Genomic DNA, 20,586 nt, shown 5'->3' on the forward strand with positions numbered 1-20,586 from the left:
AAGTGAAAGTGAAGTCGCCCAGTCGTGTCCATCCCAGAGTCCTAGTAAGGACCCAAATTGCTAACATATGAAAGTGTTTGAGAAGTATAGTGAGTGGTTCCTGCGGGGATAATTCATTCATTCATTTCATGTACATCATTGAACTCTCTTTGTGCTGTAATTAGCACAGTAGAGATGACTAAGACATGGTTCCCACACTTGAGACTAAAGATCCAGGCACAGATACACTTCAAGGGAATAAAAGAACTTGCCACATAGCTGTGTGGTCCCTGCGCTTAGGCTCAAACTGTACCAAGCACAGCAGGGCTGCAGAGGAAATAGACAGACCCAACCCACTGCCCACAGCTGGGAAGCAGGCATTTTCCAGGGCTGTTACCTCCCTCCCAATTCTGCCCTGGCTCTTATTCTCTACGTCAGAACAAACCTGACAAGAGCTGGTCAGCTCCTTCACAGAATTTCCACTGGGTGTCACACAGCTCAGTTCCCCCCACCCCCAAGGGATGGCCCCACATTCTGGTCTGGGCAGAGGAAAAAAAAGTGTAATTACAGCCAGCTGCTGATAAACAAGCAGAGGGATAAAAGAAGAAGAGGGGGAGAAATACTCTTGCAGACAGATCAGAACGACACACTATCGAACCTAATTACCTGCCAAGCCACATCCAGCCTTTAAGGATCCATGCCAGGAGCCGTTATGGTCATGAAGAAAATACCGGGCAGGCAAGGCCGTCCGGGACCCCATCCATGACGAGGTCACGAGGAAAATACCTGACAGGCAAGGCCGTCTAGGATAAGGGACCCTCCAGGTTGGCCTCGGCCTCTACCCCACCCTATATCCTCCCCCCTTTTTCTGCTGTTGTTCTTATTTGCCCTGCTGCAGATTCTTGTGTTGCCTGCCGAGAGCTCTCCTGCTCCTCTTTCACTGAATAAAGACCAACTTAAAACCCTAATTAATAAATCTCCTGGACGCTGGTACCCTATGAAGGGGCCAGGGATGAAGGAAATGCTTCAATTCAAACCCTTTTGCTGGCATTCTGGCTTGTTTGATAAATGTGTGCTCTCATTGCACAATAATGCTCATGATTGTTCTAAACATCCTAAGCACAGTACGCTAACAAAAGAAACTATTAAGCATAGGCCCCTTCGCGGGGTGAGAAAAGCTCCACAAATATTATAGCCACAAATGTGCCTAATAGAAAATAGTTTAGATAGAGATTAGCTGGTGACTTCTTGCAGGTAATTAACTTTTAGACTAAGAGCCTGTTCTGTGCCATATCTGCTGTTTTTGCAATCCTTTGCATTTCTGTTCTGTGAAAATGTAATCCTATCTAGTTCCCTTGGAGATGACACCTAATAGAAAGAAAATAGATTAACCACAAAAAAGACAGGGTCGGCTACTGAAGTTGCTTAAAGTTGCACCAGGTGCAAACCATAAATTGTCAACAGGCCTGAAAGCCAAAAGATATTATACATAGAGATTAACCATTAAAAAGGCCCTAATAGGCACAGAGCCCTTTGGGGGGTGAGGAAGCCCTATTAGAAAATACAAAAAATATTGTTTTAAAAGTGGTTATTAGATCAATGTTTGATTGATGTTAATGTGCTGAGGTTGTGCAGTGGAAACTATTGTTAATATAGTTAAAGATATAGTAAAATAAGAGTTTAGCCCTAGTGTAAAAACAATAAGATAATTGTTAATTTTAACCAAGAGTGCTAAACAGGGGCTGCCTCACCAGAGCCACAGAGTCTTTGTGTGTTAAACTTTTTAGATAAATTTAGCTGAGAATTTCTGCAAAAAGACTGACTTTTATGTTAACAGGATTGTATTTCTATTATGTTACAACCTGCTGTATCATGAGACTGCCACTTTTCTGTTTTCTGCTAAGCTCAAGGCCAGAAGATAATGTACAAAAAATCTATGGGAAAAGACTCTCATAAACAAAAATATACAGAGCACACCTGGTTTCGTGAAGGACAAGCTGATGTAATGTTAAACTAAGTCTGTGTGCTTATCTGCCCCTTAGAAATGTACCAACTTAGGGTATAAAGGCTATGGTGAAAAATAAAGCAATCTGCCAGACTCTGCTGCATATTCCTGGTCTGGTCTCTTTCTTTCTCTCTCTCTCTCTCCCTAGCAGACTTGGCCCTATCAAGGCCGGTCCTACGTGTCTCTCTCTCGCCGACGCCGTTCATCCTGAGGGTTCCCCTGGATCCTGCTGGGGCTGGACCCCGGCAGATCCATATTCTGTAATAGAGTTTCCTGCTATGGAAATACTCACCCACGCACAGGATGTTGAAGCAGAAGCCCTGGCTGACTGACTTATTCATCAGCTGGTTGGGCAAGCTGTCGAACCCCACATGTCCAGCCAGGGGGACCGTGCGGCAACCTTCACCCTAATTTGGAAAGGGAAGGAGGGGAGAAAATGAGGACGTGCTTACAGGCAACCTGGGTCTCACTTTCCCATCCCAGTGCCCTCTGTGCTAGGAAGGAACACACACTCAGGGAGTCAGGCTCATCTCCCCTTAGCTAGTTCCTGATCCAAAGCAAAATGACCCATTAGCTTACAAATCATGGATGCTTGGGTTCCGGCATCCTTGAGGCTCCATAATGAATGTCAATACAGTTCACACACAGCCAACTACAGAGGGGGCTTGTACGGGGTTGGGGGGTGGGGTCAGAGGATGAGAACACTGGGGCCGGAGGTTCCCATTCTTGGGTTAACTCTCCTGTTGGAGACGATATTATGTTACAGGTGATTGGGAGGCTCAATATGCTAACACACATGTAATGAGCTTAGGACAAAGCCTGGAATACATATAAGTGTTCAGCAAACATGACAAATAAACTTCACAAAAGCAATTACTGGGATTTCCCTGGTGGTCCCCCATTAAAGAACCCACCTTCCAATGTAGTCATTGTAGGTTTGCTCCTTGGACAGGGAACTAAGATTCCACATGCCAAGGGGTGACTAAGCACAAGTACCTCAATTAGAGAAAGCCCACACTCAGCAACCAAGACCCAGGGCAGTCAAAAAAAAAATTAATTAAATTTTAAAAAGCAACTGCTCCTCTCTCTAGGGCACTTTTGGGGACCTAACCAAGATGGCACAACCTACAGGTTAAAAATCAGGCAGGTCTGAGTGGGAGTCCCACATTCTCCACTTCCTGACCTCAGACAAATTTACTGAACTTCTCAAAATCTCTGCATCTGCAAAACCAGGCAGTAGTAGTTACTACCTCATAGAACTGGTGTGAGGACTGGATAGGATAAAGCTCTTCAAGCCCTGAGCACGGGGCCTAGCGTGTGATAAACACTCCAGCAACTGTAGCTGCAGCTCTCACTGCACTGTGACGTCCTCCTTCCCCTCAGATCCTCAAACAATAGGCAATGCCATGGAACACTTTGGGACAGTCCAGCTACACAGCTGCCCTCAGCCCGCCCCAGGTTCCCCAATCTCCATCGGGGTCAGGTAAGCCATTCACAGCCCTGGAAAGCAGAGGGCCTTTGCTCTGCCTGCAGGTCCCAAGGGTTCTCATTGTTAGCAGTTCTACAAAACAGAGAGAACTTCACACTGAGGAAGGCTTCCAAGGATCCAGGGGGCAGGACCGAAGGGGCTTGCTTGTAATCAAGAAGCTGGCTAAGTGCCGGCGGCCCCAAAAGAGGAGTGCAGAGAGGAAAGGGGAAGCAGGAGACAGCTGAGCTAGACAGGAGGGGTGGGCTACACAGGGAGTCAGACTTTCTGTTGGGTGTTCTGTTCCGTACCCAGAAAGGTGCCAAGAGCAATCCAAAATGGACACAGGAGGTGTCAGGAGTCCTGTCCCAGCATCACCAGCTGCGCCAGCAGGCACCTCTCAGGCTGGACGGGCCCTACTTTTTGACTCAGAACATCAGGGTAAACTTTTGCACTGAGACAGACAGACTGCTTTGGCGGGGGAGCCCCTCAGCAGCTGGCATTGCACAACTGGTTCCCAGACAGCCCTCCCCCGAGCGTGGGATCCAACTCCCATCAGTGTCACCAGGTCATTGAAGAGACAGGACGAGTGCCCGTGACTGCCATCTGGCAAGATGGTTACCCTCAAACATCCCATCCCACACACTCCCAGCAGAGTATTCTCAACAGACAACCATATGCCATCACTCGGTCCTGGCTGGTAGATTCTGGACCCCAGAGGGGTATCTGAAGACAGCTGAGTTTCATGAGTGGCCCGCATCACTTAGGGCTTGTTCTACATCTGCCCCTCTTTGCCTTCCCTCACCCCTTTCTCACTTCTTTTTATCAAAACAATCAAAGAGAGATATAAGTTTCCCACCGTTCACTCTTGGTCCTCAAGGCTGCAGGGGAGACAGAAACCTAAGAGACCATCTGCTTTCTTGATGGAGCCTCCTACTTAGCAGATCAGAAGTTGGAATGGACTCAAGAGTCGAGGTTTCCTGAGCCCTATTTTATCGCCCCTGGCTGCCTCTTCCTGTCTCCAAATTCGGCACCATGAAACTTCCAACTGCTCCAAGGCCTCTGGTCCAAGTGCCAAAAGGTGAGGAAAGGGAATTTTCAAACTGAAGATAGTGAATGGCAGTGGGGAGGACTCCATATCTTATTCTTAAAGATTTAGTTCATTGCCAAAACCTCACCAAACACCCCTCAAATGGCCACAGTTATCTCCCACCTAGCCTAGTGCTGTGAGTGCCTGAAATAGCTGAAGAAAGCATATGGCCTTTCTTCCCCCAGGCAATGGGGTTTGAAAGGGGCATTTTGAGTGTTTTGAGCAGGAAGGACCATGACACAAGTGGTGTTTTCAAAACATCATTCCAGCTGCTGGGCACTTGATCAGTGGGAGGAGAGAGAGGGCAGGGGCAGGAGGACATATTAGGGGGTGACTCCAATAACGCTGAACTGGCAGAATGACAAGCAGGCACTGTGACAATAAATGCTGGCTGAAATGAACTGATCTGACTTGGGACTCAGGAGGGAGGAACAAATTTGAGAGCCATCCTAGAGGAAGAATGAGACTCAGTGAGTGTTGGGGCAGAGACAGTAAAGGAACAATCAAAGCTGTCAGGCTTCAAGGTCCTAGGCTTGGGAGCTTGGATTGATGACACCAAGGGCAGAAAGTGGGAAGCCAGGAAAGGGTGCTTTAGTGGAAAAGTCTATGATTCTCATTTCAGCTATTATTTTTAAATTACATTGATCAGATTTTTATAAGAGTAATCAATGTTCACTGTAGAAATTTTAAAACATATGGAAAATTATAAAGAAGAAAATAAAAATCACTCATAATATCACTCTCCAGAGATAATCGCCACTAATATTTATGTGTTGCCCTACAGTCTATACACTTCTTTCTCTATCTCTTTTTTATTTATTTTTTTTTACAAAATGGGATAATTCTGTATATATATTCCTTTTCATCACCTGGCTTGATAGATAATCTGACACTTAACATAGCATGGATGCTCTCTTGATTAAGCATATTCTAAAACAATACATTTTTGGTCATGTAGCATTCCATTATAAGAATTTACCACATTTTTTCAACCCATCTTCCACTGCTAGACCTTTAGCCTGTTTCCAAGTTTGCAACCATTTTAAGTAATAATTCATGTTCTTACATGTTTGCATAGTCTCTGATTATTTCCTTAAGCTAAATTCCTAGAATTAAACCCTGCTGGGTCCAAGGGCACACACACTGGAAAGACTTCGGTACACATTGAGAAATCATTCAACAGAGAATATTACAAATGTCTATTTTCAACACCAGTGTGTGAGCGTGTCTGTTTACACATATTTAGACTAGCACTGAGCTTCTGAGGTTTTTTAACCATCATGAATTTTGTCCCTGGAAAATGGCATCATGTCACTTAATTTGCATTTTATTAGTGAGAGTGATTTTTTTTATTGTTCGGCTGTGTATGTGATTGTGTCTACGTATATGTGAGTTGCCTATCCATGTCTCTGCCGATTTTGTTAAAATAGGTGCTTGTCTTTCTCTTTTGGATTTGTAAGAGCATTTTCTATATTAAAGAAAATGAGATAGTTTTGATTTTATGGTGACATATCTATCCAGAAGAAGTCCAGTATGTATTTAGCAATATGGAATTGCATGCTCAAGGAGAATTCAGGACTGAGACAAATTTAGGAGTGAGAAGTATGAAACTGGATGTGCTCTTCAAGAGACAGAACAGGGAGAAAAGAACTAAACATTGAATATAAGAAATGCCAACAAAAAAAGAAAAAAAAAGAAATGCCCACAAGTAAGGAATGGGAAGAAGAGAATTCTTCCAAGAGGGAGGGAAATGATCAGGAAAATAAGAGATGACCCAATAGTTTTCTATCACCAGAGGCCAAGGTTGAAGTCAGGAAGAATTACATTGGTAATTACATTGGTCTGGATTTAGTGAAGGCCACTGGTAACTTTTAGAATCCTTTTTTACCTGGTGTCCGGTACTAGGAACTAGGGAACATGGGATCTGAACAATGTGTCTTTCTTGCTAACCAAGATTTAAGCAGTAAATTATATGTCTCAGTCCTTGTAGCTGAGAAAGCTTCAAAAATGAATTTGTAAATGCAGTTCCTGCTTTAGGAAATCCTGTCTGGCGAGCACCATTCACTCCTGCTTTGATGAATCTTAGAAGATGTCAAGGTCACGGTTATGAACATCAGCCCCCATTGTTCAGAGGTAAATATATAGAGGTGAAAAGGGCAGGATTTGGGCTGAGTGGACATTGAGCCTATGACAGCCCCCAGAAGTTCCCCCCGCCCCCCCCGCCCCACCCCATTCCTCTCTAAACCTCTGGTAGTTTATCTCTCTCCTATTTCTCCTTAAGGTGGCCTGATTAATTGAGGGCCTGATTGCTTTGATTGCAGTTCATTGAATGTCCCTGGATTACAAAGTGCACACGAGGAGATGGAACTGGCAACCTGGCCCAGCACATCTGTCACTAAACTCTTACCATCTTGAGTATCAGGTAGTGCCACGTCTGAGGCTTTAAACTGAGATGCTAGAAAGGACAGAGCCACCAAAATGCTAAATGGCTCATCTCCCATGACCCTGCAACCTTCCCTGAGAATTTACTCTACAGAAACTCACATGCCTATACAAAGATCCATGTACAGTACAAGGAACTTCATTACAGCATTGTTTATAATACTGAAAACCTAGGGGGAAAAAACCTAAATGACCGACAATGGGAAAATAGTTAACTAAATTATGGTAAGTGCACATTCTGGAATATTCTGCAGCCATTAAGAAGCATGCAGTAGGTCTAGAAATAGAATTACAGATCTAGAAAATAAACTTTTGGTTACCAAGGAATAAGGAGGGGCAGAAATAAATTGGGAGACTGGGACTGACATACACACTACTATATATATTAATAAAATAGGTAACTAACGAGGACCTACTGTATACCACAGGGAACGCCACTCAATACTCTGCCATAACCTATATGAGAAATAAATCTAAAAGAGTAGATATATGTATAACAGTCACTTTGCTGTACACCTGAAATTAATACAACATTGTAAATCAACTATGGTGGTGGTGGTTTAGTCATTAAGTCTTTTCCGACTCTTGAGACCCCCTGGACGGGAGCCCGCCAGACTCTCCTGTCTGTGGAATTCTCCAGGCAAGAATACTGCAGCGGGTTGCCATTTCCTTCTCCAGGCAATCCTCCCTATCCAGGGATTGAACCCACGTCTCCTGCGTTAGCAGGCATCGCCGGTAGATTCTTTCCTGCCGAGCCACGAGGGGAGCCCAAAGATCAAGAAATCAACTGTACTCCAATACATAAAAAAGAATGTACTATAGGTACTGACGGGAATATCTGAGACACAGTAGAAAAATACAAGCTGTAGAACAATAAGCACAGTATGAGTCGATACATGCAAAAATCCCTACATGTGTGTATTGACACATACATATATGTGAGTGCAGAGAAAGGCAACCAAAAAGACACCTCTTAAAAACCCAGAACTCAAGCTACCTCAGGAGAGGGGACCGGAACTAGAGGCTTACTTAGTCAGTGCGCTTCTGCATTATTTGATTCTTTTACAGCATGAATGTATTCACACATTACCTGTGTAATTTAAAAACATCTTTAATACACGAAAAGAGAGTTCTCACTCAGCTTTGCAGCAGGGGTAATTAGGATGCAGAGTCTGAGAGGAGCTGAAAGGAAGGCAAAAATGAAAGCATGCTCCTGAGAATTGGGGGAGCCCCCACTCCCCTCCCCAATTGCGTTTCCTGTTTTCGCCTCATCTGCAGGCACCTGCGGTTTTGAAATACGTTATACCACATTTCATATCACAGGCAGAAACACCGCTCTCTTTCTCTTCCACCTCCTCCCCTGAGGACACACCAATTTCGTGTTTTAATTGAATATTCGAAGGTTCATGTTATGAAGAATGAGCAAAGGCAGTTCCAGCTGTGCATCAGTTTCCCCTTGCTGTGATTCTGAAAATAAAGAGTCCCGTAAGCACCCAAATGGGCCACTGCTGTCCCTCTCCCCACTCCAACATTTGTGGCATAGGAAAAGGAGGGTCTATCTGTCTCCATTTCAAACTGGGGTGGGAAAAAAACCTGGAGTGGCCAAGTTAGTAGCTGTCATTCTGAAGGATGAGGACAAAACAAAAAGTTTGGAACTCATGGCTGATCACCGGGCTTACCCTTGACTTTCTTCCTCTGGCCTTGGCACGGAGATGCTAGGAAAGGACAGAAACATGGAAATCAGAGTCTCTGTGGCAGCCTCATGTGTCACTTCGTGGTAGGCCTGATTTCTCATACCCCTTTCGCTACACCCATCCCCAGCTCTGAATATTGACCTCTGAGAGACCCTGAAAATCTTCAGGATGTTCAAACTCAATGAATAGTTCAGTGATGCATGATGGACTATTAAGTGGATGGTAAAAATCATATTCTAAGAATATTTAATAGCATAGGAACATGATCATCAAATACTGTTAGATGAAAAAAACAAAACCTTGTGTATACAGGATCATCCCAATCATGGGGGAAATAAGTATATATGCATTTTTAAAAGCTTGGAAGAATATATACCAAAATGGTGACAATGGTCATTTTGGGGCTGGAGGGGCTGTAAGAGTTGGTGCTTTCCTCTGTTTTCCAAACTTTCTACAGTAGGCATATTTTAATTTTATAATCAGAATTAAAATGTTATTTTTTAAAAAGCATCTATGATGATATTTCCCTAGGCAGGAAAGTAGCCTCAGATAGTTCAGCAAAATCTTTAGTTACAATGAAAAAGTTGCTTTATGTACAGATAATCAGATATTTCAGTTAAGTATTCAGCTTTCAGGCAGTTTTATTGTATATAAAATATTTATTTTACCAATAATACAATAAAACCTTATTATTTTCCTTATTATAACATAGGTGCATGCATACTAAGTCATTTCAATCGTGTCCAACTCTGCGACTTTATGGATTGTAGCCCCCCAGGTTCCTCTCTTCATGGGGATTCTCCAGGCAAGAATATAGGAGTGGGTCACCGTGGCCTCCTCCAAGGGATTTTCCCGATGGGTTCTTTACCACTAGCGCCATGTGGGAAGCCCCATAGTGTATGTGTGTGTATATATATATATATATATATATATATATATATATATATATATAAAACATTATTATGTAGCATATTGTTGCTATTTAGTCGCTAAGTTGTGTGTGACTCTTTGCAACCCTATGGACTGTAGCCGGCCAAGCTCCTCTGTCCATGGGATCTTCCAGGCAAGAATACTGGTGTGGTTGCCTCTTCCTTCTCCAGGGAATCTTCCCAACCCAAGGATCAAACCCAAGTTTCCTGCATTGGCAGGTGGATTCTTCAGTGCTGAGCTATCAGGAAAGCCCCATTATGTCTTATTATTATAAAGTATAATGGGGACTTCCCTGGTGGTCCAGTGGTTCAGTATCTGCCTCCCAATGAATGCAGGGGACATGAGTTCAATCCCTGGTCTGGGAAGATCCCACATGCTGCGGAGCAACTAAGCCAGTGTGCCACAACTACTGAGCCCATGCATGCCCTAGAGCCCGTGCTCTGCAACAAGAGAAGCCACCGCAATGAGAAATCACCACAACTAGAGAGTAGCCCCTGCTCGCCGCAACTAGAGAAAACCCACAAAGCACAAAGTTGGTGAGGCCAAAAACAACAGCAACATCAAAAAGATTCATGTGAAGCAGGAGTCAAAGTCAAATGGCATAACCTGATGAAGCAATCAGGTGGATGCTAGCCCTATTTGGTGCCTCCAGTGTTGTCAAGTACATGCATGCTAAGTCGCTTCAGTCGTGTCTGACTCTGTGTGACCCTATGGACTGTGGCCTGCCAGGCTCCTCTGTCCATGGGATTCTCCAGGCAAGAATACTGGAGTGGGTTGCCGTGCCCTCCTCCAGGGAATCTTCCCAACCCAGGGATCGAACCTGTGTCTCTTGTCTCCTGCATTGGCAGGTGGGTTCTTTACCACTAGCAAGTGCATTAAGAGACGCAGGTTCGATCCCTGGGTCAGGAAGATTCCCTGGAGGAGGGCACGGCAACCCACTCCAGTATTCTTGCCTGGAGAATCCCATGGACAGAGAAGCCTGGAGGGCTACAGTCCATAGGGTCGCAAAGAGTTGGATACAACTGATAGAGATAATCATGTTAATGACCCGTATTATTAGCCATAAGAAGCACAAAAGTACTGATAAGTTCCCAGAGGTTAAAAACAAAAATGAAAGCAAAAAACTCCAATATGCCTAACACATGAAATGTCAGGATTTCCCTGGCTCTGATTAAACTGGGATGAGGAAACTGACAGTAATAATGATGCTCTAACTGGAAGCGAGAAATGTGGGGGCCTTTTGGATGAGACATAAAGCCTGCAAAAGTCAGCAGCACACCTTGGGGGCCCCAATGCCTTTCAGTAGGGGAGTAACTTAGGGGATCCTGGGGAGGCACACAGGAAACCATGCCCCCCATGGAGACAGAAGGCCCAGTTGTGGCAAATCTAACTCTGGGTTTTAATACACCAGATCAATTCCAGAGTGGCTTTTCCTCCTGTAAAAGGATTCACAGCAGGATTCTATTAAATAGCTAGCTCTTCTAGTGCATTTAAAAGGGGATTCAATAGTCAAAAATTCAGCTGTCATGTACTTTTTATAGGAAGACAACAGCTATATAGACCTACATGGATAGACAGACAATATCTAAAGGGTCGCTGCTTTCCATTCCAGTTCCAGAGACCCTGCTGAGCTAAAAACCACTGGCTTGCTTTCTCTACAACAGTCTTTCCACCCAGCTCAAGGAGCCAAAGCAAGGAAAAGGTGGACTTAAATTCTGCCATCTCATTTGGAAGCAGAAGAAGTCAAGGACCTGAAAGAAATTAGGCCAGAGGACTAAGAAACACAAGAACCGTACGCTGTTAGAGCTGGAAACGCCCTTAAAGATCACTTCATCCAACCGGCTCCTTTTACAAAAGGGGAAACAGAGACTCGGAGGAGGAAGTGACGTGTCCCCAGTCACACAGTGATTTAGAGGCAGAGACCGGTGAGGGGACCCTGACAAGCAGCCAGCCACTCTCAAATGGAAAGGCTGACTCAAGTGGTACAGAGATTTCTTTCTGCTGCTAGAATTCCAAGACATGGGGCTTGGTGCTGATGCTAGTCAGGAGGAGAAGGGTGGCGGAACAGGCTCACCAAGGCTGGTGCCCTTCTTCTGCCTCCTCTCTCCCACCTCCAGCTCCCAGTTCCCTCTCTTCTGACTCAGGCCTGAGCCTCAGTTTGGCCTCTAAGAGCCCCAGGGCTACCGAAGTCAACCAGCCAGATTCTAGGTAAAAGATCTCCTCCACCTCAGGCCAGGGGTGACCCCTGCCCAGGGTGGGTCAACTTTCCCACAAAAGCCAGACAGCTTCACTTCCAATCAGGTCATTTAAAGAGTCTCCTAGGTGTTCTGGCCATTGTTATCTCCAATCTGTTAAAAAGAGAAGAAGGAAAAAAAAAACAGGTTTACTCACAGGCCTCTGGATGAATGCCCAACTGTCCTCTGGGGAGCCTGAATTTGCCTCTGCCTCCATCTGGTCTCATTTAAAGGGGATCTGAAAAAACCCAGTTCCTGCCTCAGCGCCAGTGCTCAGAGCTGGGGCCTCTGCTACAAAAGGAAACCGAACACGACCTCACACCTCATCAGGGCCGTGAAAGCAAGGCTCGGCCCCTGCTACCCCGGCGCTTTCCTCAGGGATCAGAGAAGGCCCTGGCCGGAGAAACCTGAGCCCTGGGTCCTGTCCCTGAGAAGGCCCGCGAATCCTTCCCGCAGTCCCCTTCATGTGAGTGGAAGGAATGACCCGACTCCGAGGCCAGTGGAGAGCATGCTGCGTAATTCAGCAGATGGCTGCCTCTAATGAGAAGACACTGCAGAAGCGGGAACGTTATTTCTCCCCCTCCCAAGCATGTGGCCTCCTTCCTCTGTGCAGGCAGCAGAGAAAACCCACGGTTTCAAATCCCAGCAGCAGAAGCCTCCTCCTGCCAAACCGAGGAGGAAGGGTCTTTGTTTCTAATTCATCCTGCGCCCCCCTCCCCCTCCAGTTGTTACTTAAAATAATCCATCATTACATGGCTGGTGGCTCCAAGATTTTTATTTAAAGCAATATGGGAAAGAAGAAGAAAGCAAGCCCACACATTGCCATGACTGCGCTATCTGGGGTTTAAGCTGAGAATCTCTTTTTAACATCAGAGCATCTCCCAAGCACCCAAGTATAGTCTTTCTTGACCTCTATGATTAAGTGTGCTGGGGGGAGGGGAAGATGCAGTGAACAGAGGGGGAAGAAGGGACATGTCAGGATTTTTATTTCTTGGAATCATGATGACAAGGCCAGGGTTTTTTAAAAACTGAATTTGTGTCATCTGGTAGGTGTTTCATTGCTTCATCCACTGACCAGCAATAACACTTTGGACTAAGTCGTTTGGTCTCCCTGAACCCATAAAATGAAAAGAACAATAATACTCGTCCAGGAAGCTGTTGGGGAAAATGAAATCATACAGATGGAAGCATTTTGAGATCGTTGAAAGACACATGTTACACTCATCCACGGTATTCTTTTTCTTTCTTTTCTCGCTGGTTCTTTCTCGAATGTGGTTTTAATGTACACGTGACTGAAAAGCACTCCTCAGTTGTTCATACTAATATGAAACCATGGCTCTGATAATCCAGAAACCCAGGGAAGTCCAGAAATCAGTCCCATTTAGTTCTGGAATACCTTTTTCCAGGGGACGTAGATTCCTAATTAGTTTTGCTCAGGCTAATGCTACGGGTTCTCTCCCTTACAGCACACAAAGGGAGGGGCCGTGCTGGGTAACAAAGCCAGCAAATTAATAGAAAATTTACAGCAGAGACTCTACAAAGTAAATGTTGTGCACATGACTGCAGATCAAAATCTCATTATACTATACAGACAAATTGCTCGGTTGTGATGCAGTTTTGTAATAAGAACGCCGCTGACACTCACATTTCCGGGTTTTAGGATATGAAGAGGGCTTATTCTGGCCTCTCATCTGGAAGCTCTGAGAGGGCTGTCGTGTGGGCCTTGCCCACCACTATATTCCCAGCACCTGGCACAGAGCCTGGCAGAGTCGGTGCCCAATAAACACATGCAGAAGGAATGAATGAAAATAAAAGTGTGTGAATTAACAAAGGAAATGTTCCCAGCCTGGGAGCAGACGTGAGATCTCCCCCATCTTCACACCTATCCTTCTGCTGGTTAAAGCCCTCAGCAAGCCTTTCATGTCACCCACCACCACCACCCCCCCCAACCCTGGCCAGGGCTGGATCAGGTCCCCTTGTAATGAATTATCCTAGCAGGCAGTAGCTCTCCTCTGCAGCATATCACAGGGATGATCATAGTTAATTGTGTCTGCCTCCACTACTAGATTGTAAACTCCCCAAGGGTAGGGGCCATGTGGCATTTGCGAGGAGGAGGACGGACATTGCCATTGCCCTACAACTTTTAACTTTGCAAAGTCTCAAACACACAGAAAAGTTGGAAAATAGTACCATGATCATCCACAGACCCTTGACTTAGATTCATGAAATTTTACTATTTGGGGCCATGCAAGTCTTCTTCAGTGCTGTATTTGCATATGTTGTATTTGCAGAGATATGGCTGAATGTTACAGTTTTCATCTCCCTGCTTGGGGTAGAATATGACTCTTAGTGGGAGGTGGTGGAGATGGCTGAGGCAAGGCACTGCAATGGGAATCAAGGTTAAGTGTCATTGATAGCAAGACCAGAGTGCAGCCACCTGTAGGTGGTACCCTGGCAGCATTAGGCCCAGCAAGCTCTTTCTTTAGGGAGAAAGACCATTATCTGGCTGCCACTGAAGGAAAGTATCATTGTCCATATCGTGGGATTGGTTCAAATCAGAATCAGTAAGCCCTACTTTCTATGGGCCAGCACTTATAGGCTGGACCCTAAAAAGCAACATTGAAAGAAACAACTCAGTGCAAAAGCCAGCAGCTGTGACCTCTGGGGCCCACGCCATGCCTTCCTAGTTACCTTGGACAAGACATGGAACCTCGCAGAGTGTGTGTGTGTGTGTGTACATACACATATCAGTTCAGTTCAGTCGCTCAGCAGTTGTGTCTGTCTCTTGTGACGTACTGTGTGTGTGTGTATACATACCAGTTTGGTTCAGTCGCTCAGTCATGTCCGACTCTTTGGGACCCCGTGGACTGCAGCACACCAGGCTTCCCTGTCCATCACCAACTCCCGGAGCTTGCTCAGACTCATGTCCATCAAGTTGGTGATGCCATCCAACCATCTCATCCTGTCATCCCCTTCTCCTGCCTTCAGTCTTTCCCAGCATCAGGGTCTTTTCCAGTGAGTCAGTTCTTCACATCAGGTGGCCAAAGTATTGGAGTTTCAGCTTCAGCATCAGTCCTTCCAATGAATATACAGGACTGATTTCCTTTACAATTGACTGGTTGGATCTCCTTGCAGTCCAAGGGACTCTCAAGAGTCTTCTCCAACACCACAGTTCAAAATCATCAATTCTTCAGCATTCAGCTTTCCTTATGGTCCAACTCTCACATCCATACATGACTACTGGAAAACCCATAGCTTTGACTAGATGGACTAAAGTCAACAAAGACTTTAAGAAAATGGTCTACATAAAAATAAAAATAAGCCCTTAAAATATATTTGTGTGTGTGTGTGTGTGTACATATATATATATATATAATCTAGTGGTTTTCCTGACTTTATTCAGACTTAAATTGAAGAAGGTACGGAAAACCACTAGACCATATATAAACATATTTTTTAAGGGTTTTTTATGTAAACCATTTTTTAAAGTCTTTACTGACTTTGTTACAATATTGCTTCTGTTTTTCTTTTTTATGTTTTGGTTTTTTGGCCAAGAGGCATGTGGGATCTTAGCTCCCCAACCAGGGATCAAACCCACATCCCCTGCATTGGAAGGTGAAGTCTTACCCACTGGACCACCAGGGAAGTCCCATTAGAGTATATATTAATAGAAGCCCAGGCCACATCACAGGCAGGGTCTGGAGATGGGAACATCCCAAGAATCTTCTGTAGTTCTCTAATTATTTCCCCATGTACACAATTAGTCTTTCCAACTAGACTAGAATAAGTGTAAAAGCCAGGAAGTACGTCTATAACTTTTTTTAGTATCCTTGATCAGGGCTAGTCATTGTGCTGGACACTTATTAGTCAATCAAATAAATCCTGTGGACATGATAAAGAAACAGTTTTGTCACAAAGAATCTTTATGGTGTTCATTCTTTATGGTGGGGTTGTGTTAAGGAGGCAAAGGCTGAGCTTTCAAGCTGCATGTGTGCACAAATAACGGTCCTACCCAGGAACTCTAAGGTCTGTTTTTGTCACTAGTTGATGTTATCTTACAGGCCAGAGTGACCCTCAACTGACTCTGGAGAGGACAGCCCATCCCTCACACACACCAGAGCACCACTTGCATGACACCGTATCTCAGAGCTCATTAAAAAGAACTCCTAGGCTAGGCACACTTAGGTTAAGACTCTAGTCTTCTTTTCCCAAACCCCGAATATGCCTTTGCTGAAAGAAGCTGAAAGAAACAATCAGCAACCAGACGTCCAAGGTCTCCCGAGTTAATTGCATCTTCCCCTGGTGAATTACAACTTCTTACAGACACAAAGGCAAGCAGAGAGACAAATGACACAGAGACAAGAGCTTCACTGACTGGGGGAAGAGGGGGGCCTGGAGAGTGACGTCAGTTTTCCCAGCAACCCATTTATCACGATAACAAGGTCTCATGGGCTCTGGCTGCTCTTTCAGCTTCAGGATCTGGCATACAATTTTGTTCTTCATTGTAAAGTAGGGCAAGGCCACCCAGAACAAACTGGAACCAAGCAGAGCTATCCAAGTGGCCCTAAACCAATCCCCTCCATTTTTAGAACAAAGGGGATCTCTGGGTAGCCCCAGGTGAAACACAACCTTCTGGAAGGTTCCTCTTTGCCACATCTGCCCTGCAACCCTGATTCAGGCTAGGGGGACTGGTGAGAGAGTATGGGCAGGTCAGTGCAAATTCATTAGCAGACAGGAAAAATCATTAGCGTCCTTATTGGTCATTAAGGATGGAGCAAGTGTAATCTAGGGGACTAATTCTTCTCCTTAAGGCATGCCATCGCTAAAACAGAGGAGCAGAAAGGCACTGAGGGAGCTCTTAAAACACTAATGCAATACATATTAGAGTGACAATCTTGGGGAGAAAAGAATTCTCTCAAACGCCATTATCGCAGAGCATGGTCTCCCAAGTACTCCTGGTCCTTCCACACCCTGAATGCCTAAAGAACTCCAGGCTAGGGTCTTGCAGGGCAGTAGAGGAGGATCTAAAGAAGTGGAATAAATTTAGCTGTATCCTGTAGAAAAAATACTACCAGATTCTGAATTCAGATTTTGAAAACAAATCAATTTCAATTACACCAAATACCTAGAGGCTATATATATATATATTTTTTTGCACTAGAATTGCATTGCATGGACTATTTCCCTAAATAAGTATGACACAAGGTTTAAAAACCCTGTGAGTGTGTGTTTCAGAGATTTTCATCAAGCAGTATGGATATTTACTGTCATGGGATCTGACCTAGCTCTACTTCAGTCTCCTTCCTCACTTCAGGGTGCTGGTAACTGTGGGCTTCTTAGAAATCCCAGACACTCAGGGAGGAATAGAAAGGCCAGGTTGTTCCCTCAAGTGGAAACATTCCCCTCCCTTTGTAACGAAACTTCTGGTCTAAAAAAACAAACATGGAGCCTCAGGTCACTTCAGTATAATTTCTCTGCACATCCCAGGCTGGAAAACTTCAGTTCGTTAAACGAAGATTTTTTTTTTTTTCCAGAGTTGGCTGCCAACAAAAAGAGAGAGACGGCACCGCTTTTGTAAGCGTCACACTTATTTTCCTGAGTTCCATGACAAGAAGGCAGTGCCACAGGTTTTGGCACACAAGCCCAGTGACACCGAACTCGCACCGGAGACAGATCCCCCCACCTCCAGGGTCCCGCAAAATACGGGTCAGGTGTCAGAAACACGCCAAATACGCAGCCAGCCAGCCACCTACAGGCAAGCGGACTGCAGCCCACACAGACGCACAAATGAGACCCAGAGGCACACAGCACAAGCAGACGGGGAGAGAAGCGCCCAGAAACACGCACCAGGGACTGAGTACACTCCCAGAAACAGGCGGACGCATCAAGGGTCACAGACAAGCCGGGCACCGCCGTGGTCCACCCGGGGAGGCACGAGTGCGCGCGCGCACTCAAACGCACAGTGATACACACACACACACAGACGCAGTCACATATGTAATGCATATGGAAAAACCCTACCCCAGCCAGTCACCTCCCCGCCCCCCTCACCACTCGCCGCCTCCTGCCCCAGGCTCACCCCAGTCCCACGCCCCTCTGGCTGAGGAAGCCCGGGTCCCGGCGCATGGCGGGGCGCTGGGGCGCGGCCCGGCGGCCCGAGGGAGCGAGGCCAGGGTGCCGGGCACCCGAAGGGCTCGGCGGCCCGTGCGGCCATTCATTCGGCAACGCCCCAGCGGCGGGGCCGCAGCTGCAGAGAGGGCGGCGGCGGCGCCGGCTGCAGCTCTTGGGCAATGCAAGTTCAGCCGCCAGCCTGCAGCCTGGACCAGTCCCCTCGCCTCCCCTACCCGCCCGCCACCACGGTTCTCGGGGACGGAAGGCTGGGGGACTGAGTCGCTGACCCCAGGAGCAGAAGTCCCGCCGCGCCCGGTCTCCTGGATGGTGCCCACTGCCCCTCCTTGCGGCGGCGGTGACGGCGGCCAGGTCTCCTCGGCTCTTCCGAGGCCCCCGGCCCCGACGCTGGCACCCAAGCCCCGCACTCACCACCTGGCGAGCTATATCGGTCGCTGCCATCGCTCCTGCGTCCGCCAGGGCTGCCACGGGCGCCGCCGCAACGGGAGCTAGAGCACAGGAAACAGCGGCGCTCCTCCGACAAAGAGAAAGTGTTACACTTCGGGCGCAACCAAGTCCGGCGGGGGGAGGTGCAAGGGAGGGGCCCCTTCGCTGCTGCTCCAACGCCGACCTCTCCTCTGTCGCCCACCCCCTCGGAAGTGGGGTGCGGCGTGGGGGCGGATTTAACGCGCCGCTTCCCTCTCCTGCTTGCAGGGTTCCAGCTCTCCCTGCAACCTCAGTAGTAGGCCTGTGCGAAGGGAGGCGGGGGCTCCCCTCGGTGACCCAGTCCTTTGCCCGCCCCCCCCGCCACTGGGCTCCGTGGTACGTCCCGACCTCTGCTGAATTGTCACACCCCCCTGCTCCCGCCTTACATCCCTGAGTCCCCAGACCCCGGAGGCTGGAAGGGAGCCTCCGCCCCTCCCCCCCGCCGCGCACCGCTCGGCGGCTGACCCCTGCGGTCCTCCTCTTCCTCCTCCCTGCATCCCCGACCCCTATTTCTCCCCACCGAAATCTCAGGGTGCCTGGAGGGGAGCGGCCACTGCTGGAGTCTCGCTGCTCCACCACACCTCCCCCACTCCGGCCCGGGCGGGCTGCTGAGGCCGGTGGGGGACCAGGAGGAGGAGAGCTGTTGCAGGTGCCGCTTCCCAGCGGAGCTTAGAAAGGGGGCGGTTGGGGGAAGCCGCACTGCCGGCCCCGCAACTGAGCTGTGACATGCGGTGTCCGAGGCCAGGGGTCCTGACTCGAAACGCCCCTTCTGCCCTGGGGTTTCCCCGCCTCGGGTGCTGCGGGCTGTCCTTTTCGAGCTCACCACCGTTGCGTCCCGCGCCTCCTCTCCCCACCGAGCCCTAGGCGATCGGCGTGTGAATGGAGGCTCCGACAACTTACCCCCCTGTAGAGCCTCGGCCGCCGGCGACTCTCAGAGGAGGGGCCCGTTACTGAAATCCTAGCTCCGTGGAGCGGGATTTCGCAGAGGGACGCGGAGCAGCCTCCAGGGGCTCTTGTCCCGCCCCCTGATTTCCCCTTAACCTTGGGTCAGCCCGAGGCTAGGCGGCCACAGTGAGCAGAGGGCGACCCTCCGAAGGCAGAGGCTCTGCCCGCCTGCTTTCCTTTTCCTCTCGGCCCTCCGTCGCCGCGGGTCCCCTCCCTTGCCCTCAGCACCTCTCCCTCTCTTCGGCCTGATGCCCCGCAACCCTTCTCCTGGCCATGGACCCTGCTAGCTCCCTGGCGTGCCCGAGGCCGGAGCCGGCGGGATCATCCACTACATTCCTTAAAAGGACAGGTGCCCTGGTCTCTGAGACGGACTCGGATCCTCGAGTGGAACCCGGGACCGCGGGGGGGAGACAGATCCCTGGGAGGGAAGCCCGGCCGGCGACAGGGCCGGGATGCTGCGTGGGAGCTGGCCCAAGGCGGAGCGCCTGAGGTGGAGAGGCAGGAGGGAGGAAAAAAGAAAAACGGGAACCACTGAGAGGGAGAAGGGACCCCGACCCGGAGGCCCGCGCGCGGGGAAAAGGGCAGGCAGATAAACTGGGGTGGCCGTAGGAGGCGCTCCCATGGCCCTTGATTCCACCTGCCGCCGGGACAGTGCGTGTCATACGGTCTCCGGAAGCTCTTCACGTGCGTGTGAACCTTGAGAACAACGACTCCGCAAAATGCATCCTCAGAGCCTACTTTGGGGCCTGGCAACCACCAAGAGCCCAATTAAGCATTTCCTGAACCGGCGGACAGAGGGTTTGGACTGGGGGCAGGAGGGTTGGGGTACAGGAGAAGGAAGAGACACAATCCGGAGGTGGCTCTGTAGGGACAGAAGAGCCAAGCTCTGGAGGTGCCCATTGTGCGGGAGACCCTGGAGGGGCTGAAAGAGAAGAGCCTGGCACCAGAGCCTGGCACCATCAGGGAACAGAACTAGGAAGCTCTGTGGATGGACAGCACTGGCCGGAAGGGCAGATGGTGGTGGCAGAGAAGCGGGGCGACTAGCGTCTCCGAGGCCCGCCAGGGCGCTGGGGCAGGGCCTGGGCGAGGCGCCAGGCCCTGGATTCGGGTGGCCGACACGTGCGGGACCTGGCTGGTATTTGAGGAACCGCCGTAAGGCTGGGCCGGGACCGGATGGGGGCGGGGAGCAGTGGGGGCGGGCGGCTCGC

General features: G+C 48.2%; 1 protein-coding gene across 1 annotated transcript in view; it reads right to left on the bottom strand.

The window, feature by feature from the left end:
* The window catches only part of SEPTIN6 (septin 6), a 73,597-nt gene extending 54,898 nt beyond the window's left edge, over window positions 1-18,699 (bottom strand). Inside the window, 2 exon segments of the mRNA XM_020888096.2 lie at window positions 2,277-2,391; window positions 18,380-18,699. Of these exon segments, the coding sequence (XP_020743755.2) occupies window positions 2,277-2,391; window positions 18,380-18,409 (145 nt within the window). The 5' untranslated portion in view covers window positions 18,410-18,699.
* Between the last annotated feature and the right edge of the window lie 1,887 nt (window positions 18,700-20,586).

Source organism: Odocoileus virginianus, unplaced genomic scaffold (assembly GCF_023699985.2).
Source record: "Odocoileus virginianus isolate 20LAN1187 ecotype Illinois unplaced genomic scaffold, Ovbor_1.2 Unplaced_Scaffold_20, whole genome shotgun sequence".
In the NCBI taxonomy this organism is placed as follows: domain Eukaryota; kingdom Metazoa; phylum Chordata; class Mammalia; order Artiodactyla; family Cervidae; genus Odocoileus; species Odocoileus virginianus.